Raw genomic sequence first — 20157 nt, 5'->3', positions numbered from 1 at the left:
CTATATGGGATGTGAGGTACTAAGCCAAAACATTCATGATTACTATGACTATATGTAAACATTATTTCTTCTTAATCCCATCAACCCTCAAAGTCAACGGCTCGCCCTCCCTATCCCACGATACAAGTATACTCTTTGAGACCTTTTCCATCTCAGCTTCCCCAAGTGTCTGCAGGTCCGGATGCTCAGGCCCCTGCGTCACCCGACAAGCCAACAGCGCCAGCGCTGATGACTTCCACATCCCCACTCCGTTAGACCTCGCAGTATGAGCGACAATCAAGATCAAAAACAATATAGACAAGACAGTAATCACGATCGGAGCCGCGGCCCAATACCAGCGCACAGATATATACGTCTGGGTGATAAATGCCTCCCCTGTGATCGTGGTGCTATTCGGCCCAGCGCGAATTCCCTTCGTAATGCCGACGGCAACGTTCTTCATAACGGGGCTGGCGTCTTTCCCCTCCTGCACAGAATACGTCCACCCAGCTTCAATTTGGTCTGAGAGGGATATGGTAGATGTGAAAGAGTTGAGGATTTGGAGCACGGTATTTCCTGAGATGGTATAGTTACCATTGGTTGCGAAGTTTAGGGTTGAGCTATTCACTGGAGCCAGCTCGTTGGGGTAGAACATTTGGAAATACTTGTTTTTCGTAAAGAGCTGCTCCGTCTCAGATGCTTCGAGTGATTGGTGATCAGAGGTATGACTGTTGTTTGTGTATCTCTGGGCGCAGAAATACAGGGCGCATTCAGTGATTTGTGGCTTTGGTTCCAGAGCAGTGTAGTTTTCGGCGGTGTATAATATGTTGGGATTGTCGTATATCGCCGCTGCCAGGCCAACTATCGGATTTAAGATCCCAGCAACCCGGGGTCCTTGGGAACTGCTGAGGTTTAGGCGATCCGTGTCCGTATTGGCGAAAGTCCATGTTTCCTTCTCGAGATCAACTGCGTTTCCAGATCCAATGTCTACCGTGGCCGCTTGAAAGATATCCGGCGTTATCCGCAAGTCTCCCGGCGTGGTATATGTGCAGTTTGGTCTGGCCCCTTGATATGCCGTGCCATTGAAAAAACTGGCATACGAGCTGTTTGAGGAGAGAGCCGTGCAACTCTGCAGTGATTGCGAGGTAACATCCTGGCATCTGCTGCATGCCCCCAGAGTATCGAAGGTAGGATACTTGCACGAGCCTGTACTGCAGGTCGGCTCCTGGGTATTGTCTGACCCATAGATGCTTTGGAGGATAAGCAGACTCATAGTATTATCACTGTTTGCGTTGCCGGGTACGTAGGCCTGGGCAGTTTGTAGGGAAGCCGTCTCATTTGTAGCGGGAACAATACGAGAAGGAAAGGTGAGAATCTGCTGGGTCAAGGGATCGAGTGCGGCCGACAGAATCAAAGTAACTGCGCCGAGAGTAGCCAGGCTGGGGCGGTTGGTGGTGATCAGTTGCAAAGAACCCCAGATGCCTTGGCTGGCCTGATCAAGAGCGTATAGATCGTATAGCCGTCTTTGGCTGCGATAATGATTCCATTTGAGTTGACTGAGACAAACTCCGACCGGGAATAGCAGTGTAGCTCTATTGGCGGTTGCTATCACCGCGACCACTGCATTTGGAGAGACTCTGTATGCCCAGTCGGCATAGGGCATCCCATCCAGGTGGTTTAGCAGCACGATCAGAATTACCACACATGCAACGCTCAATACGGATGCACCAATTTCCCATCCCCAGGATAACAAGCCGGTAGGGGCTTTGCTCTTCTTCATAGCCGACCCATGAATCTCTGGGGGACCCTCAACTTCACGAAGCAAATGATTTTTGGACGACCCATAGTCGGTAATTGGGTTTCTCTGGCTAGGATATGTTCCTCTTGAGTCGGAGCGGGAATGTTCGCGATCGGATTCTGGTCCACGAAGGCAGCGCTCCAGAGACCCGTTAGATTCTTCCGATGGACGGACTGGACTTGGAGGGCGGGAGACCATGATCGAAGCCAGTTTTGCTTTATCTTCTCAGATTACAGGATGGGGTAATTGTTGTACCTCCATAATAATCTGCGGGGAGTGAGAGTACTATATGGGACAGCCTTGCAGAGCCCTCCGTAGCCGGAGGGCTTAGCGCTTATTTCCCTGCCACGCACTAGTCGATCCCTCAACACTGCCAGCGAATGAACAGCTACAGTGCTTCAGACCCTCTTAAAGGATCTTACCATCTTATATGAGCTACTTTCTTAAATGTCTTGGCTCTCATCTTACTTGGACCCTCCCTCCTTTTTGGGAAGTCAATCTCTCTCACCGTACATCTTTTGTCCAGCTGGCACAGCCCGGTTGCTTGACTAGCCTAGGGGGTTAAACTGAAAGAAAACAATATTGGGAAATATGAGGCTCAAAGAGCTTCTAATTGATCCCTTCGAAGTTCCTCCTGTCCGGTGTGATGCCGGTACTATTTTCCGTGTCTATATCACGTGTAGTAGGTGTTGGCGATTTGAAACCCTACGACCTAACTTACAGGTTCTTTCTTTTTCCAGCGACCATAATATTCTTTGATACAGCCAGTGAAGACTAGAAACAAAATAACCCTTGAAGCGTGTGGAGATTTTGCTATTACTATAGAAAAAGATAATAAAAAAGCAAAGAGAGTATCGACTTTGCATGGTCAAAATGGGAGCCAAGGCCGGAACACCACAGAATACAATTTTTGCCCTTCTCTCGTCGTCAGTTTACCATGTGTAAGGCTTTGTGCCTTCTTGTTTGTCTTGATCATTCTCTACCATGATAAATTCTTCTGCGTCCGAGTTTTCCTGCGTTCGCGGTAATCTTTCGGTCGGGCGAGATGCAAGGGGCCAGATTTCCCGAGGAATGCGCTCCTTGTGAGAGCCAGTGCTATGGAATCTTTAGATGTTTCACGGGTCTATAAGACATACCGTATCTTGGTCCTTAAATGCTGTGGATCCAGCCAGCCACATAGTTCATACTATATAGTCGAGCTTGATCCATGGTTCTTCCCCATCGAATCTAAGTCACAGAACCCACTAACAAAATGTACTTCTCCCGTCTCCTCCCGGCTGTGGCCCTAGGCTCAGGTACGAGTGCCTCAAGAAATCCTCATTACTCCAGAACTAACAATCACGCAGTTCTAGCCACCGCAGATATCGTCACCTACTCCCCTCCAACCGAACCGGGCCTGTGCTACAGCATCACCATCCCCAATACCACCACCGCCGCTGGCTCCGGCCCCATCTACCTACAAATATCTGCCCCCGCGACTCTACAATGGGTCTCCTTAGGCGAAGGCGCCCAAATGGCCTCTGCGAACCTCTTCATTCTTTGGGCCGCCTCTTCCACGGAAGTCACACTGTCACCGCGTTCCAGCTTGGACGGTGGCAAGAGTGAACCTCAATACAACTCCCTTGCAAATGTTACTCTCCTCGCCGGCTCGGGGATTGACAACGGCATTATGACCGCCAACATCCGCTGTGATAACTGTCTCTCAGCCTGGCCAACTCCCGCTGCACCTCCTAGCGATCCCAGTTCTGTATATACCTTGGACCCTGAGGGGACCTCCACACCTTGGTTTTGGGCTTCTTTTACTGGACCGTCCTTGAACGACCCTGACCCTTCGGCGGACCTGGCGATGCATGATGATTTAGGTTCCATGCAACTCGACTTGAGTCAGGCACAGTTCTCTGCCGCGGAGGCTATAACCGATCCATCATACAGTCCCTTCCAATAAGCTTGAAGAGTGAAGCGGAGTCTAAAGAAAGCATAATGGCCAATCCCGGTGGAGATGGCAGCACATGTGAAAGATGGCTGAGCCGGTAGATGTGTCTAGACGGTATTATATCCGAATCCTGCTCTACAATGATATCAATAAAAACAACATAATTTTCTGAGCGTTTTATAATACATATCGTGATTTGTATGAGAGTGACCCGACTCACTGCCAAGAAAGCACAGTGCTATTTGGGTGTCAAGAATGCTTAGCTCCCCCGGCAGCAGCTTCGGCCTTTGAAACTGAAATCATATTGGTTGGGCGTTCATCCGGCTTTTGAATCTTCCGCATTCGCTTGTTCCACCCTACAGATAGGGTAGTATATAAGCTTCATGACAAATCGATCTGATTATTAGTAGTTAGAGACATTGTAGACTCGCTCTGACACAGGCGAACAAACACATGCATGTTCTTCGCATTACTGTACGTTGCAGTAAGTAGTATACCGTGCTCAGATGTACTTGGTATTTACCCTGACTACTAGTAAAACTTCCAAGGTCTCGATGAGCAAAATGCATTCCAAAGGGAGCAACAGAATTATGTCCAGAATTACAGGAAACCGACGTTGGCCTCGCCAACGTATCTGTCCCAGTATATTATCCATGTGCTTAGTGGAGAACTATATTCGCCTACTAGGATGTTTTTATTCTTTTAAAATTTCCTATTATCAAGTCATTATCACGCAATCAACATGGCAATTCCAGTCGAATGACCGATAGGGCAGCTGTAGGCCAATCGGTGTCTGAAACTCGGTGTTTGATACCGGAGACTAAGCATCCCAGTGGAGCAACTGCGTCTCACGTGACCATTCATACAATGGTATATATTGTTCAATACTTTTTGCCTGAGACCCAGCTTTGCCATGATTCAGAGATTATACTGCCTGGAGACTCGAATTTGTACCATTGAGACAGATATTAAGTCAGACCAGTTCAACATGTTCCTAGTGCCCGACTCTGTGATCCCACGTCCAGCCACAGACGACTACTACAACGTTGGCACCTACACTCGACCCATCAGCACTACTAGCCAAGATGCGCAGATCTGGTTTGACCGTGGCCTCATCTGGTGCTACGCCTTCAACCATGCCGAAGGCTACCGATGCTTTGAGCAGGCCATAGCCCATGACCGCAACTGCGCCATTGCCTACTGGGGCCTGGCCTACGCGTCAGGGCCTAACTATAACAAAGCCTGGCGTCTGTTCGATCCGGTTGACCTCAGACAAAGCATGAAGCTATGCCACGAAGCTGTACAAAAGGCTCAAGAGCTCTGCCAAACAGCTTCCGTTACTCCCATCGAGCGCGCACTTATAGAAGCCATGCAAACTCGCTTCCCCGTTGACCATCCCGCCGAAGACTACGATCAGATCAACCACGCCTACGATGCAGCAATGAGGAGAGTGTATGATCAGTTCCCCACTGACCTTGACGTCATGGCTCTCTACGTAGACGCAAAGATGCATACAGCGCAGCGCAAGATGTTCCACATCAAGACTGGCCTCCCCATCGAGACATCTCCCGTCTACGACGTGCAAAAGCTCTTCAAAGATGGCTTGTCTCTTCCCGGCGCAGATACCCATCCGGGTCTGCTTCATTTCTGTATTCATTTCTGGGAAATGTCCGCCACTCCTGCCGTTGCGCTCCCGCCAGCAGACGCTTTACGCCATCTCGTCCCTGACGCTGGGCACCTGCACCACATGCCTACTCATCTCGATGTTCTGGTTGGCGACTACCGTCGCTCAGTCGACTCGAATACCGCAGCAGTCCAAGCGGACGAGAAATTCCTCGCCCGCGAAGGTGCAAAGAACATGTACAGCTTCTACCGTCTTCACAATTACCACTCGCTCATCTACGCGGCGATGCTCTCCGGTCAGTCCAAAATCGCGCTGAAAGCCGTAGACCAGATGGAAGCCTCAATCACAGACGATGTCCTCCGAGTAGACTCTCCACCACTAGCGGACTGGCTCGAGTTCTTCAAGTCAGTGCGTGTACACGTCTATGTCCGCTTCGGACTCTGGGAAGAGCTCAAAGCACTCCCAATCCCTGAAGATCAGGACCTCTACTGCGTCACCACAGCCATGATGCACTACGGCAAGGCAATCGCATTGGCAGCTACAAACAATGTCTCTGAAGCTCTGAAAGAACGCACCCTCTACGAAGCGGCTGCTAAACGCGTCCCTCCTAGTCGGAAAGACTACCCGAACCTCATCATCGATATTCTGAAGGTTGCGACGGCCATGCTAGACGGCGAGATTGAGTACCGTCGTGGGAACTTTACGCAGGCGTTTGAAAGCCTTCGCGAGGCAATTCGTCATGACGATGCGCTGATGTATACTGAACCGTGGGGCTGGATGTTACCTACGCGACATGCGTATGCGGCCTTGTCGCTGGAGCAAGGCCATGTGGAGGAGGCTGCGAAGGCGTATGCGGAGGATTTGGGTCTAGATGCGGAAATTACTCGGGCGCATCAGCATCCGAATAATGTGTGGGCGCTGCATGGGTATCATGAGTGTTTGGTGAGGTTGGGACGTGGAGCAGAGGCGCTTATCATTAAGCAACAGTTGGATGTTGCTTTGAGTGTGGCTGATGTGGACATTAAGTCTTCGTGCTTTTGTCGGTTGGGTGTGCAGGGGTCGCAGTGTTGTTCATGAGTTTGTTCGGGTGTATATACATGAGTCTTATAGTGGAAAGCTTTGTGTTCGATTGATTGACTTGTGAAGATAATCTGGTCAAGTTGTGTTCTTAGCTAAGACGTTGAATCACAGGTGGCCGCGAATAATATCTATCCCATTGAAGGGAGTCATCAAGAGTCACATATCCAGGCATCTGTGACTCCCCCCAGCATACTTTCATCCAGCCAACATCCTCCTCTGTACATCCTTCTAGTGGCTCCTCTTCTGGATCAGGTCCCCCGCGTTCTGCCAGCTCTTCCTCATCCAATTCTTCTGGTTTCCATTCAGCATTGACTAGACGAACAAATCCTCCATGTATATCATTATCTGGCGCACTCAGGATTGATTCCAACGCTTCTTGATCTATCATAATAAAAAAGCGGTATCTACCGTTTTTTAAATGCCATAAGTGCCTGGGATCAATTTCTTGTTCCTGTTCCTCTTTCACTGCAGTCACAGCCCACTTATTAAATTTATCACGTAGTGAGGCCACTGTCATACCCTCAAAAGATCGATCTTCCAAGACTGTTGGAGTAAATCTGGCGAGAAGATCTAAACCATTATAATACTGAAGATATTTTTCAACACGCTTGTAGAATCGGATCATTAATTTCTCCCAGTCAGAGTCACTTTGATATGTGCAACGATAGATAATAAAAAACCCCATTTTTTAAAATTATCTTTGTCTAGAAGTCTCTTTAGCTCATCGGCATTGTTCATCCCGCTCTCAATCTCAGGAGTGCGTTTAGAGGGGTCCTGTCGCCGCGAAGCCATTTGTGTTGGGATGAAAGGCGGCGTGATATGTACAAGGCGGGGAGCGGGAGGACGAATAAGAAAGCGCAGGCGAAGAAAGCTTGGTTTGTTGCTGAAGTACGGGCGGCGGCGGAGAACACTTCTTGCAATCATGAATGCGAAATGTCTGGGTGGATGATACAGAGCGGGAAGAGTTGTTGGAGAAAAGTAGGTGGACGAACTGGGGACTGCCTCATAATAAGGCCGGTGTGGCGGCAGGTCGAAAGAAAAGGGTTATTCCGTATTTAGCGCTAGACCACGCCGAGCTGTAAGCCCGAGATTACATTCTAACATCATACTTGGTATACCAACCATGTCCACCAAAACTAACCATAACCCCCTCCGACATAACCTTCCTCTCAACACTCCAAGAATCCAAAAACTCCGTAGTATTCAAAGTCCTCTACCAAGAAAACCCCTGCGTTCTAAAAGTAGTATGAACTCCCCCTCCCCTCCCCTCCCCTACCCCCAAACTCACTGCTATCCCACCCCCTGATAACACCAGTACCACGACCGCGGCCCCTCAGAGCATGACCCCCCAAACCGCGAAGTCAACCTCTTCATCGCCGAATCAACAGCCTACCAGCGCCTACAGTCAAAAGGCTTCTGCAGTAGGGGCATCATTCCCGACTTCTACGGGACTATCAGGGACATTCAGCCAACACTCTGGCCAAATCTCAACATGTTCCTTGATGATAAATTACCACCCAACGCAATTCTCATCGAATATATCCCCAATATGCAGATGATAGGTCTAGAAAACTATTCGGAACAATGCATGACCAAGTTCCGTCAGATCCTTGATGACATCCACGAGGCGAATGTCCTGCATGGTGATCCGATGCCGAGAAATATGATGGTTTCGGTATGGGGAGGTGAGGAGAGGGTGCTCTGGGTGGATTTTGATTCTGCACAGACGTTTCCTGAGGATGGGAGTCATTCGAGGCAGAAGGATTGGGTGGAGATGGAAGATGAATTGGTGGATTATTTTATTGTGGCTTTGGTGAGGTTCAGTGTTTTCATATTGTTTGTGTGTATGTGGAGGTTTCATGCTGACTGGGTCGACAGGGTGAGGATTATAGGGATGGGAAGCTGAGTCGGACGGTATCTTATTATGATGATTATTTTCCATTATGATGGTTGAGGTGGGGGAGGAGATTAGATGGATTCAGTATGGATTGCTTGAACCTACTTTTATTCAACTCATTATGCGAACGTCTGATCTTCTTCCACGGATGATGAATATCTTACGTCAAAGTGTAAGTATATATGTTGTGATTCAAGCTAAGCTATTCTATTCTAATTTCCCCTTCCTGTTGGGAAAGAACAGTTCAGACCGTGAACAAGAAAACAATAGTAAAACCCGGCATGACTTCGCAGGAACGCAGATACGGCGAGGGTGAAAGACCACCTAGTACCCCATTTCCTCGCACCGAGCAATTGCCTGATCTATATCATTCAACTGGGGGTTGTCCGTATCATATTCCAGCTTATCTGAATGCATTTGGATTTGCTGGGTATTCACCAGGATACGTCCGACGACAAGCCTCACGCGCTGCACCTTGGGACAGATTATTTTATCCCTGAGCAGTTTGAGGACTTTAAGCCAGCCCCCTTCAGGATCATAAACCCGATAGAGGACGAGTATCGTTAGGTGTTTTCCATGCAGCTCGAGAAATCGAATGAGGTCTTCAGTGCTGATGTCCACATATTCGATCGACAATCTCCAGAGATCCACGCCGGTCTCCAAAGAAGAGTCCACCCCGTCAAAGGGATCGATAGCCAGTCTCATTAGCCTTCTCCACCAATTACACATAGGATGTACCGGGAAGCCATGCCACAGCAGATACTTTAGCTTCCAAGCTTGTGAAAACAACGAGGTGAACATATGGGCAATATACTCCCTGCTTGGCCCGTCAGAGGGCTCGCCCACCGTCAAGAAGACCAGCTTATGCCATACAATACTAACATTGCTGGGGGGAGTGTAGTATTCACATGGTACAACCGTCAGCAACTCTGTCGTGGGTTGAATTGAATCCTTCGTGAACAGATACAGATACTCAGGCTGAGTCCCGGCATCCGTAAGGGCTGAGAATATGATTTGAAGAAACTTGCCGCTGGTGCCGTTTGCACTTCGTGGGGACCGACAATATTCGATAACTATGGTCTTGATGTTCGAAATCTTCTTCACCGCGTCGGAAATCTGGCTAGTCGCCGGGAACGAGTCAATTATAGAAGTATTTAGCCAAGGAGGTAAAGTGGACGCCATCTGCCCCCCGTTTGGGAGCCTTCTGGGTTCAAACCAAAGAGTCTCAGGGTATGAGCAAATAGCCTTATTGTATGCCACCTCCAATAGGTGACAGAACCCTACCATGTCATTGGTAACTCTGATTTCGATCGATTTCGCTTTCAACGAGGCCTCTTTAGTCCTGTTGCGTATCCCTCTTGACACAAGCTCGAGTGTCTTACGGGTGGGGTCATCAAGGCAGCACACAATTCGAGAGTACAGTTCAGCAGGTATAGTGTCCAGTTGTCTCAGGTCCGCCCACGTATTCACTTCGCCGAGCTTTTGTTCTTCAAATGTCTTTCTGATAAACTCTCTTCGGAAAATTGGAGTCAATTGCGTCGTCATAATGAGAGAAGGGGGCTAGCACTGAATGAAAGATGGCAGTCGACAAAGTTGAGAGTAGTGTTCTATCTTCATCGTGAGAATCCAAATATCTCATAACTAGTCGGAGAAGATAGCTGAAATTGTCCTTACCTAAATATGCGGTCGATCGTGACGGATATTTCTGTAGTTGGTACTGGTAAACGAGAACGACAGACGTGGTGCTTCAAGTGCACCAAGGCAAGGCCATATGCTCCAGAGATATTGTGAGAGACCGGCGTATGGAAAAGGTAAGAGCACCTTGCTCTACTACTTATCCTGGTCCCTTCCGTCCGCAGTTCCGCAGTCACATCATATGGGTGGGTAGTTGTTACCCTTTGTGCTTATCATAAGATCTTCTACGCCTGGGGCCTGTATTTGTGGCCTGGATCTGGTACCGGAGCTGGGGTTTGTTTGTTATCAATCTATCATTCCTATTTAGCTCTGACGGGAAGTTGCTTCTTATCCGTAGGCCGCACATCTCCTACCGTTGGACATATAGAAACCCTATGTAAAAATGGCGTCTTTGTGTAGTGATGCAACCTAAGTCACTTGAGCTGGGATATCGTCCGACCAACCCTCTTCGTCAATTCTCTATTCGTCTAATCACTCATTCTTGTGCGCTCAGGGAGAACTTGCTCATAATACTTAGCTATCTAGTAGCACACACCCAAGTCTTCAGTCCTGAAACTGGCCGTTCTAAGATGTTGTTCTCAACTGTGGGTTAATTTCTAGATAACAGTCCCTGATACTTTCCAACCCTCCCCTTCTCCTCATATGCTTCCTCCGCAAATTGCACGCCTCCAAAATCAGTCCTAACGCAGAAAGTCGAAAAGTCAAATGTGCAAAGGAGACCATTATTAGGGCAGCTCAGTGGAACATTGATACCCTAACTATCAATAACGAAAGATCAGCCTTATGTCTCCTTATTACAAAAGTTGGGGTAAACAAGGAGGTATATGCCAGTTCGATGGGTTACAGTAGGTGATTGGCATTGGTCCGTTCCCATTGTTGTCGGTATAGTCATGTTTTAGCGAGGAACCGGAAATGCAGTCTTTTCTTCGATTTAGTATACTAAACCAATGCAAGTGAAATAGACAAAACCACAAACATACCAACGTTGTTGTCTCCAGTACCTCCGTTGCCGTCGCAGGTTTGAACGCCGCTATCAGTTGTGGTGATGGTGCCATCAGCAAAGTCATTAACATTCCAAGTTGATCCAGTGATGACCAGGCACCCAAGGGCGGAAGATGAACAGCCTAAAATTGAAGCAGCTGTGGCCAGAGCTTTCGAACTGTATGCGACCATCTTGATGATTGATAGAGTAAAGCCTCGAGTGTAGGAAGTGTCTTGGGTTTTATGTGAGATACAATGCCTTTTGTGTTTGTGGTGCAATGTCTTTGCAAAATATTCGGGAGACGTCTCTGATCATGGGCTACTTATATAGATATCTAGTATTCTGGTTCTCCATCCATCGTCCGTGGCCGCAGCAACTGCTCAGGGTCTTGGTACCTAGATTGCAACCAATAGTCGTCCATGTAGGTGGTCTCGTTGGATAACCAGTTCTTGGATGCCCTATCACTGGCCGCCTTGGCCGTTTATTGTCGAATTATGTATATTTGGCCGCCAGGTTGTTTGATGCATTGCCCCGGAGTGCCTGTATTCAAGCGGGATAGGTATATACCTACTTGGAACATCTGCTTAATTTTCTTACAAAAAGGTTTTCGACTACAGCAGTACCCTTTCAGTTTCTAGCTATGGCTATGGATAGGATTTAGTTTCATCCTACTTCACTAAGTTGATACGATGCCGACTCTCCAAGAAATTAGAACGCGACATATGGAGTGTGTTTGTATTTGCTTAGTATAGAGATGCAGACGTAAGTCTGACACAGAATGATAATGGTCGACCTGTATAAGTATCAGTACCAGTAAAAGCATCAGCAGATAAATACATCACTAGAGATACACAGATGGAACTAAACTAACTACATGATTAGTAGTGATCGTCCGACTCTGTCCACCCGTGACTTTTTACCCGCCTCGGCATCTCCGCTTCCAGAGAAACCCGTACATGCAGACCAATAGCAGCTTTAATATGTTATCCAGGTCTGGGAGGTCTGATCTGTGTAAAGGGGTTTCTTCTCAGTTAGCACGAAGTAGACCACTTTTTTAAAGATAAATGTTTGTTGACTAGTTTCATACTTGTCACCCGATTGTAGATTTTTCAGCTAGGGTTCATGAGATTAAGGATTAGGCCCGCGATATCTGAGGGAAGAGCTCATTACTTGCCTTATATGGATGATGACTGTAGATCTCTCTTAGTACAGCCATGATTCGCTGCATACATAGAAACTGACTGTCATGAGAACTAGACTACCTTAGACAGAGACTGGACAAGCAATGATGATTCAGTGGCTCCTCTAGAAATGCTATTGGCTCACCCATGACAAGTCAAGCTAACATCATGGCTGCAAGAATAAAAAACCCAAGCTCTTCCCACTATTTAGTTCTACATACATTTCGCCTTCTCAATAATTAATGCTTGAGCATATCATCATTATCAAGAATGGCGCATCGCAACTGAAAAGTTAGACGATTATCCGAGAAGCCAAGCATGACTTACACTATCTAACAGCGATACTAACCCTCCTTGACATCTTCCTTACTTCCAAACTGACGAGTAAATGCAGTGCCCAACTCCCCCTTATCTCTTACAGTCCTTCTCACAGCGCTATCTCTCCATCCATCCCCAACTACGCAACGCATGACACTTCCACCCCTCGGAGAAATAGCGATACGAGCTACCACCCATCCAATACACATTCAACGTATGAAGCGGAGAAATTGCGGAGCCACGCAATGCAATTCTGCCACCTCTCTACTATCACGAAGTGAGGGGGTGTGAATATCACGAAACCTCCCCAGCAGCGACACGAGGGGTCTAGACGATGGTGAATGTAGGACGATCATGTAGGTATGAGTAGAAGTCAGTGGCTATCATTCACCTATGGTCCGTGCGAGGGGGTTCTTTGTTCGTTGTTGTTTGGCTCGGAGAAATAAGATTAGGGCGAGTCTTGCTGCCGTGGTTCGGTCCCGCGGCTGCAGGGCGTCTGGACCAATTGGAGAATTAGCTTGGTTAGGGGGGTGGATTTGGTCTATCGAGGGATAGTTATCTACACTATTGCATTTGGGAGCGTGAATTTGGAGGTTTGTTTGATTGATGTGTTGGATATTACAAGCTAGACTATTTATATGGCTTTACTCCCCAGGTATCACTTTCTGTTGGAGCACTTGTCCCATAGAGAAGAAATTTAGTACTCGGCATCTCAGAGAATTCAACATGGGTGCTATGTCCCTTCCTTCGGACGAGATCCCCCAAACTCAGACGGTGGCTCTCGTTCGAGAACTGGGTGGCAGTGTGGAATTCCGTGAAGGCTATCCCGTTCCTACCCCAGGGTCGAATGAGGTATTAGCGAAGGTGCTCTACACAGGCGTCTGTCAGAGTGGTCAGTCTTAGAACATCGATCATACAAGTCATCTAGATGGCTAACACGTTCGGGAAGATCTACATACGAAAAACGGCACCGCCGCTGGTGCTGATGGCAACCCAATCACCAAGATTAAACTGCCGCATGTTGGAGGCCATGAAGGCGTCGGGCAAATTGTGGCTCTGGGCCCCAACTGTGACCCTGACCTGAAGGTCGGTGGACTGGTCGGCATTCGCTTCGCTAGTCGGATTTGTAGGAGATGCGAATTCTGCTTAGCCGGCACGGAACAGTACTGTGTCAAGGGCACGAACCACCTCCACCATGAAGACGGCAGCTTCCAGCAGTATATCGCTTTGGATGCCGACAATCTCACTATCCTTCCTGACGATATAGATCCAAAGGTTATCGGGCCGGTGCTGTGTGCTGGAGTCACAGCGTACAAGGTAAGTATCAGTTCTACGCACGCATGAAAAGATCTAATCGCCGACTGTCTGTAGGCTGTTCTCAATGCGAATATCCGGGCAGGCAACTGGCTCGTCGTTGTAGGTGCCGGAGGTGGTCTGGGACATCTGGCTGGTAAGTCTGGCGCATTATCGCGAGGCTACCACATACTGACCAGACAGTACAATATGCGAAGGCACAGGGAGCATTGGTGATCGGTGTTGACGCTGCCGACAAGCGAGATTTTGTCCTTGGATTGGGAGCTACCGAGTTCATTGACTTCACTTCAACGGATCCGGTGCAGCGGGTCCATGAAATTACCGGTCTTGGTGCGCATGCTGTTGTTGTGACTGCGGGAAGTGCCAAAGCGTTCGCCCATGCCTGTGACATGCTGCGGGTTGGAGGCACTCTAAGCTGCGTTGGAATCCCGCCGGGCCGTCCAGTACTGGAAACTCCTATTTGCACGATCGTAATCAAAGGCCTCCGGGTTACCGGAAACCTTATCGGCTCACTGAAAGAGTGCATGGAGGCAGTAGAGTTGGTCCGACGTGGGGTTGTCAAACCGGAAATCAAAGTTCGCACGTTCAAGGAGTTGCCTGAGGTGTACGAAGAGATGGAGAAGGGTGACATTGCAGGTAGAATTGTCCTTCAAGTTTCGCAGTAGCTTACTCGTGCTGTATAGTTCAGAGAATAGCAGTTCTGCAGTTCGTCATATCTCTTTGACAGGATCAGACACTTTCACCCACTTTCTATCCATAAAGATTCCAGTGCGAATCAGCGTCCTCCTCAGGAGAGTCCACATGCTTTCCAGTGCTGTGAGCGTACTCCCCATCGTGATCGAATGACCAAGGGTTATAGTCCATTCTCAATATGCGCGCAGGGGCTTTAACCAAAGCCTCGGCCGTCTTACTATGCAGTATCGACTTCAGCATGAAGTCTTGCTCTAGGAAAGGTAGCAGCTTCTGGTACAACGCGTGCAGAAAATCATGCGGCCGCATTTGAAAGTCAGAGCATGTCTGGACACACGGCGTGAGCAGGACCGTATCCGCGAGTGAGTTGGCAATCTCGAAACACTTCAATAGCTATTTCAGACTTCAATTAGTACGCTATCTTCAATGATTGCAGAAGACATACCTGGTCGCGTCCCAATGGCAACAGGTCAGACTCAGTAAAGCTTTGCAACGACATCAGGAGGTCACGGCTGACCACGGCTGGGAACCTGAACGTCATAAGTCGAGCACCCGATTTCGACGAGAGCAGATGCCGAGACAGAGCTTTCTGCCATATGATGGTCCTCATCCATTCTTTCGTGATGCAGTAATCAGCAATACGGGTGGACGGTCTGTCGCCTCGGCCGAACGAAAGCATCGACAAGACTGTCTCCGTCTCTGCCAGACTATCCGCCGTCAATACCAGTTTATCACTGGCGTTGGTGCTTCGTCTGGAGGAGAATCCGTCAAATGTGGCAAAGAGTCTGCCGAGCTCCAGCAAGCCTTTCACATCTGCATTATTGCCGACATCGACCTCATCTGGTAGACGAATAGGAGTGGTATACGAGGGTTCGAGACCAAGATGCAAAGAATAGCCCCTAAACCGTGTCAGCTAAAGTGAGCTACAATCGAAGTGTGGAGGCAGTTCCTACCTTTCAGAAACCCACAGCAATAGAAACACGATCTCCTTATTAGCAACAACATCCGCATCCAGCTCAGTATCATGTCCACCCACACCCTCATCCAGCTTCAACAGCCTAGCACCATACACAGCCTCTCGTATGAACAACATGGCCGAGTCCCTCTTATTGATCTTGGCATGATAAACATGCAGGAAGAAGGAAACCAAGACGCTCCTCAAGTCGAGATGTGCTTCACGCATCCTCATACACTCCGTCGCCATCATCGTGCTATCAACACTCGTTGGAGCAAGCTGCAGCTGCGCCATGGTGGCTGCACAGAGAGCCATAGCCAGACACAAGGTTCCCACATCCGGTGTGCCATGTTCAAGCTTGTCCAGGAGCGCTTCCGCATCGACAACCGGCCACACACTGTAAGAAGCCTGCTGATACGAACGCACAACTGAGACTAGTTCTTCTGTTGGGATAATAGTCGATGCAAGTCGCTCTGCTTCCACACGGGATATCTCCTCGTCACGAGGATCAACATGCGGAGGGATCAGAAGACCGGTTGTCAGGCGCTCTTCTCCCTGCTCACCAGTATATCTCCTTACCTTTGGTCCCCTCCTCCGTGCGGGCTTCAGGTAAGTGCAGTTGACTTGCTTAGGGGCACTCTGGCAGGTATCGCAAGGCCAGGCACCGCTGCACTTGACCTTGCGGGAGATACACTCATCGCATGCACGCTTTGTGAGTCGATGGCGCATGGGTAGGGGATGATAATCACTAAATCCCAGTCAGATAGCTAACGAAGGAGATAGATGGATGGATGGATAGATAGATAGGAAGAAGGGAAGATGAAGGGAGTATCCGAAGAGAGGGATGAGATGAATGATTAGCTGCAGATGAGGGGAAGCAAAGCAATTGCGGAGTCAGAAGACCGGCCATTCATTAGAATCCCGATTGCATGCAGATTCCACCATTTTCTCCACAGCCATAATTCCATTCCACTTGTTCAATAACTTAACAAAGTCAATATAACAATGTGACCCATAGTTACATGGACATGTTATGATGTGGCATGACAACAGCATCCCAAATATAGAAGGAAGTAAGTAAATGATCATGTAATCATTTATGTAACAGACTACCCCCACACCCCCAACCGAGCTTAGCAATCAGGACCCCTCCTGTCATTTACTCCAGATCTTCTACCTACTTCTTTCCTTTCTTCTCTACTACCTACTTATTCCTCCTCCTTACTTGGTTGAATCCCTTCACAAAGCCAACAAACACACCCATCCTCTACAAAGAACCCATCAATCAACCCTCTACCAACCACCCAAAATGGAAGACACTCCCCTCCCCCCCGCAAGCACCGACGTACGTCTACCCCACAATCCCCATCCCATCCCATCCCTCCTCTTCAAACCCCCAGCTAATAACCGAAACAGCCCCGCGACCTCGCAGCCCTCGAATCCAACCCCTCCGTCCTCTTCCCCACCTTCACCTCCAGCACCGCCTGGACACTCGGCCTCGCCCTGCGCGAGCGCATCCTATCCCTCCCACCCACACAACGCAAACCAGCCTTAATCTCCATCACCTTGACGGGCGGCTCCGAACCACACGTCATCTTCCAATGCGCGACCGAGCCCGGCACGGTAGCAGACAACGAGGTGTGGGTGCGACGGAAGCGCAACACGGTGTTGCGATGGGGCGTGTCGAGTTGGTTGATGAGACAGAAGATGTTGAGTTCGACGGGGGCGGAGGCGAGTGAGGTGGAGGCGGCGTTTGTGAGGAAGTTTGCGTTGACGAGTAGCGGCGGTGGAGGCGCGGCGGATGAGTTTGCGATTCATGGGGGTGCGTTTCCCATTCGTGTGAGGGGCGTGGATGGCATTGTGGGTGTTGTGGTGGTGAGTGGGTTGAAGCAGGAGGATGATCATCAGGTGGTGGTGGAGACGGTGAGGGAGGTTATTGCGAAGATGTAAATGGATCATAGTGTATTATATTTAGAGAATTTGTACTAGAGTGGATTGTTCATATTGTGTTGTGTGGTGGTTATGTTACGTGTATAGTCTACAAAATTAGAAGTCGAGTTTGGATAAAAGGTATCATGCAATTGCTGCCTCTAATAATGTCAAGGTCAGGTCAGGTATCATACTCGGTTGGACGACTGGTCAGCAAAAACCGGGCCAAAACAATGGTCTCAACAAAAACACACAACAATCAAAATGCTAACTCCATAAAGATCCCTCTAATGGTATGGTAATTTTACAATTCATCATGCCCGCTGGGCTCGTCATCCTCGTCCGCCGGCGCAGAGCCATACAGCTTGCTGGTAATCGGGTACGCCACGTTCGAGAGCTGCTCCTTCTGCTCCTCGAAGTCCTCGGTGGTGGCGGTGGCAGCGTTGTCCTCGAGCCACTCAGTCACCTCCTTGACGGCGTCCAGGATGGTCTGCTTGTCGTCCTCGTCGATCTGGCCACCCAGGCCGTTCTCGTCGTTAACCTGGTTCTTCAGGCTGAACGCGTAGTTCTCCAGGGTGTTGCGGGCCTCGATCTTGGCCTTGATAGCCTTGTCCTCCTCGGCGAACTCCTCAGCCTCGGCGACCATGCGGTCAATCTCCTCCTGGGACAGACGACCCTTGTCGTTGGTGATGGTGATGGACTCGGCCTTGCCAGTGCCCTTGTCGCTGGCGTGAACCTTCAGGATACCGTTGGCATCCAGGTCGAAGGAGACCTCGATCTGAGGAACACCACGGGGAGCCGGGGGAATTCCGGTAAGCTCGAACTTGCCGAGCAGGTTGTTGTCCTTGGTCAGGGAACGCTCACCCTCGTCTGTGACAGTTAATTAGCAGGCATTCCGGGATATTCAATCTTAGCATGAGAATACTTACAAACTTGGATGAGGACGGTGGGCTGGTTATCAGCGGCGGTAGAGAAGATCTGGGACTTGCGGGTGGGGATGACAGTGTTGCGGGGGATGAGCTTGGTCATGACACCACCAGTGGTCTCAATACCCAGGGTCAGGGGGTTGACATCCATCAGAACAACGTCGCCGGTTCCCTCCTCACCGGAAAGGACACCACCCTGGACGGCAGCACCGAAAGCAACAGCCTCATCAGGGTTGATACCCTTGCTGGCCTTCTTGCCACCGAAGAACTCCTCGAGAAGAGCCTGGACCTTGGGGATACGGGTGGAACCACCGACGAGGACAATGTCGTCAACCTCGGACTTCTTAACCTTGGCATCCTTGAGGACCTGCTCGACAGGCTTCAGGGTCTTCTTGAACAGATCCATGTTCAGCTCCTCGAACTTGGCGCGGGTGAGGGTCTCGGAGAAGTCCTCGCCGTTGTGGAAGGCCTCAATCTCAATACGGGTGGACATCTGGGAAGACAGAGTACGCTTGGCCTTCTCAACCTCGCGCTTCAGCTTACCCATGGCCTTGAGATCCTTGGTGACATCAACGTTGTTCTTCTTGTTGTAGAGCTTGACGAAGTGGTCCATGACACGCTGGTCGAAGTCCTCACCACCCAAGTGAGTGTCACCAGCGGTAGCCAAGACCTCGAAGACACCGTTGTCGATGGACAGGAGGGAGACATCGAAAGTACCACCACCAAGATCATAGACGATGACCTGGCGCTCATCACCAGTCTTGTCCAATCCGTAGGCGATAGCGGCGGCGGTGGGCTCGTTGACGACACGGAGAACGTTCAGGCCGGCAATGGTACCAGCGTCCTTGGTGGCCTGTCTCTGGGCGTCGTTGAAGTAGGCGGGGACGGTGACGACGGCGTGGGTGACCTTCTTTCCAAGGTAGCCCTCGGCGATCTCCTTCATCTTACCAAGAACCATGGCGGAGACCTCCTCGGGGGTCAGGGTCTTGGGGGTCTGGTTGACATCAACCTTGACATGGGGCTTGCCATCCTTGTTGACGACCTTGTAGGGGAAGTGCTTGGCGTCCTTCTGGACATCCTTGTCATCGAACTTGCGACCGATCAGGCGCCTAGAGAGCGTTAGCAACAGATTGCCACGAAACTCGCAAAAAGCAGGAAAACTCACTTGATGTCAAAGATGGTCCGTCTGGGGTTGGCGGCGTATTGGTTCTTAGCGGCGTCACCGACCAGGCGTTCCTCATCGGTGAAAGCGACGTATGAAGGGGTGATACGGTTTCCTTGGTCGTTGACGAGAATTTCGACCTTTCCATTCTGCATAACACCGACACAGGAGTAGGTGGTTCCCAGATCGATACCAATGACTGTTGAGAACAGATAGCGTTAGCAGAATCATTTCACTCCCCCTGGGAGACACTCTGCTTACCAGTTCCGTAGCTATCTTGAGGCGAAGTCTCATCCTGAGCGTGTGCAGTGCCGAAGAAGGCGAGGGGGGCAATGAAAACAAGCAACAAGTAGAAGATGGTGGTCCAAGCCGTGAAGGGCTTGGCCGCACCCTGATGCGAGATGCGCGCCATTATGTGTGAAATGTCCTTTCACCACAGGACACGTAGTAGACTTTTTTAATCGACGAGCTGCTCAATTGGAGACAGCAGCGAATGAATGTGAAAGAATCCTCCTATTGCTCGTACACGGTTTTTATTTCCCGGCACGAAGAAAGAAGGAAAAAATAGATACAGTCCAACCCAGATGAGAACGGGAAGGAAAGAAAGAGCGAAGGGGGGAAGGGGGGGAGAAGAGAGTTGGGTGAAAGAAGGCGACGACGGAGAGAAGAAAGAGTGTCTCGAGAAGCTCCGGCC

The 20157-nt window shown here is 49.6% G+C and overlaps 11 protein-coding genes across 11 annotated transcripts; 5 read left to right on the top strand and 6 right to left on the bottom strand.

Moving 5' to 3' along the window:
- Positions 1–61: 61 nt before the first annotated feature.
- BO79DRAFT_216528 (DUF3176 domain-containing protein) lies at positions 62–1975 on the bottom strand (the record flags this gene model as incomplete). Its single annotated transcript, XM_025683324.1, has 1 exon — positions 62–1975. One exon carries the CDS (start codon positions 1973–1975, stop codon positions 62–64), a length of 1914 nt encoding a protein of 637 aa, XP_025541208.1.
- A 1054-nt stretch (positions 1976–3029) lies between these two features.
- On the top strand, positions 3030–3722 carry BO79DRAFT_143928 (CBD9-like protein; the record flags this gene model as incomplete). Its single annotated transcript, XM_025678357.1, has 2 exons — positions 3030–3072; positions 3124–3722. The coding sequence occupies 2 exons, from the start codon at positions 3030–3032 to the stop codon at positions 3720–3722; spliced, it is 642 nt and encodes a 213-aa protein (XP_025541207.1).
- A 976-nt stretch (positions 3723–4698) lies between these two features.
- On the top strand, positions 4699–6440 carry BO79DRAFT_263143 (TPR domain protein; the record flags this gene model as incomplete). The annotated part of the gene is made up of 1 exon (XM_025686639.1): positions 4699–6440. The coding sequence occupies one exon, from the start codon at positions 4699–4701 to the stop codon at positions 6409–6411; it is 1713 nt and encodes a 570-aa protein (XP_025541206.1). The 3' UTR covers positions 6412–6440.
- Positions 6441–6502: 62 nt separating this feature from the next.
- On the bottom strand, positions 6503–7338 carry BO79DRAFT_227285 (muramidase; the record flags this gene model as incomplete). Its single annotated transcript, XM_025683869.1, has 2 exons — positions 6503–7045; positions 7078–7338. The coding sequence occupies 2 exons, from the start codon at positions 7336–7338 to the stop codon at positions 6503–6505; spliced, it is 804 nt and encodes a 267-aa protein (XP_025541205.1).
- A 203-nt stretch (positions 7339–7541) lies between these two features.
- On the top strand, positions 7542–8361 carry BO79DRAFT_263141 (uncharacterized protein; the record flags this gene model as incomplete). Its single annotated transcript, XM_025686638.1, has 3 exons — positions 7542–7658; positions 7730–8227; positions 8293–8361. Coding segments are annotated over 3 exons (684 nt in total), but the record flags the coding sequence as incomplete, so codon positions are not given.
- A 274-nt stretch (positions 8362–8635) lies between these two features.
- Positions 8636–9856, bottom strand: BO79DRAFT_263139 (uncharacterized protein; the record flags this gene model as incomplete). The annotated part of the gene is made up of 1 exon (XM_025686637.1): positions 8636–9856. One exon carries the CDS (start codon positions 9854–9856, stop codon positions 8636–8638), a length of 1221 nt encoding a protein of 406 aa, XP_025541203.1.
- A 944-nt stretch (positions 9857–10800) lies between these two features.
- Positions 10801–11179, bottom strand: BO79DRAFT_216523 (uncharacterized protein; the record flags this gene model as incomplete). Its single annotated transcript, XM_025683323.1, has 2 exons — positions 10801–10925; positions 10987–11179. 2 exons carry the CDS (start codon positions 11177–11179, stop codon positions 10801–10803), a joined length of 318 nt encoding a protein of 105 aa, XP_025541202.1.
- Positions 11180–13213: 2034 nt separating this feature from the next.
- BO79DRAFT_263137 (zinc-dependent alcohol dehydrogenase) lies at positions 13214–14508 on the top strand (the record flags this gene model as incomplete). The annotated part of the gene is made up of 4 exons (XM_025686636.1): positions 13214–13379; positions 13437–13804; positions 13859–13937; positions 13985–14508. The coding sequence occupies 4 exons, from the start codon at positions 13214–13216 to the stop codon at positions 14464–14466; spliced, it is 1095 nt and encodes a 364-aa protein (XP_025541201.1). The 3' UTR covers positions 14467–14508.
- A 43-nt stretch (positions 14509–14551) lies between these two features.
- Positions 14552–16175, bottom strand: BO79DRAFT_227281 (putative C6 transcription factor; the record flags this gene model as incomplete). The annotated part of the gene is made up of 3 exons (XM_025683868.1): positions 14552–14884; positions 14937–15390; positions 15445–16175. 3 exons carry the CDS (start codon positions 16173–16175, stop codon positions 14552–14554), a joined length of 1518 nt encoding a protein of 505 aa, XP_025541200.1.
- A 437-nt stretch (positions 16176–16612) lies between these two features.
- BO79DRAFT_171140 (DUF967 domain protein) lies at positions 16613–17504 on the top strand. Its single transcript, XM_025679559.1, has 2 exons — positions 16613–16791; positions 16863–17504. Exons 1-2 carry the CDS (start codon positions 16756–16758, stop codon positions 17394–17396), a joined length of 570 nt encoding a protein of 189 aa, XP_025541199.1. The 5' UTR covers positions 16613–16755; the 3' UTR covers positions 17397–17504.
- A 10-nt stretch (positions 17505–17514) lies between these two features.
- Positions 17515–20146, bottom strand: bipA (Hsp70 family ATPase KAR2). The gene is made up of 4 exons (XM_025685402.1): positions 19725–20146; positions 19467–19662; positions 18305–19410; positions 17515–18245 (listed from the first exon to the last, which is right to left on the bottom strand). The coding sequence occupies exons 1-4, from the start codon at positions 19873–19875 to the stop codon at positions 17680–17682; spliced, it is 2019 nt and encodes a 672-aa protein (XP_025541198.1). The 5' UTR covers positions 19876–20146; the 3' UTR covers positions 17515–17679.
- Between the last annotated feature and the right edge of the window lie 11 nt (positions 20147–20157).

The sequence above is a fragment of the Aspergillus costaricaensis genome (assembly GCF_003184835.1).
Source record: "Aspergillus costaricaensis CBS 115574 unplaced genomic scaffold BO79scaffold_11, whole genome shotgun sequence".
In the NCBI taxonomy this organism is placed as follows: Eukaryota; Fungi; Ascomycota; class Eurotiomycetes; order Eurotiales; family Aspergillaceae; genus Aspergillus; species Aspergillus costaricensis.
This window is presented reverse-complemented; position numbering and strand designations above follow the sequence as displayed.

What these genes read in the sequence shown, in the direction of transcription:
- BO79DRAFT_171140 (XM_025679559.1), top strand. Translation starts at nt 16,756, where the DNA reads ATGGAAGACACTCCCCTCCCCCCCGCAAGCACCGAC. An exon ending in TCCCCCCCGCAAGCACCGAC is followed by an intron (nt 16,792 to 16,862) that starts GTACGTCTACCC and finishes TAACCGAAACAG; the next exon opens with CCCCGCGACCTCGCAGCCCT.
- bipA (XM_025685402.1), bottom strand. Translation starts at nt 19,875, where the DNA reads ATGGCGCGCATCTCGCATCAGGGTGCGGCCAAGCCCTTCACGGCTTGG. An exon ending in CGGACCATCTTTGACATCAA is followed by an intron (nt 19,411 to 19,466) that starts GTGAGTTTTCCT and finishes AACGCTCTCTAG; the next exon opens with GCGCCTGATCGGTCGCAAGT. An exon ending in CACCGTCCTCATCCAAGTTT is followed by an intron (nt 18,246 to 18,304) that starts GTAAGTATTCTC and finishes TAACTGTCACAG; the next exon opens with ACGAGGGTGAGCGTTCCCTG.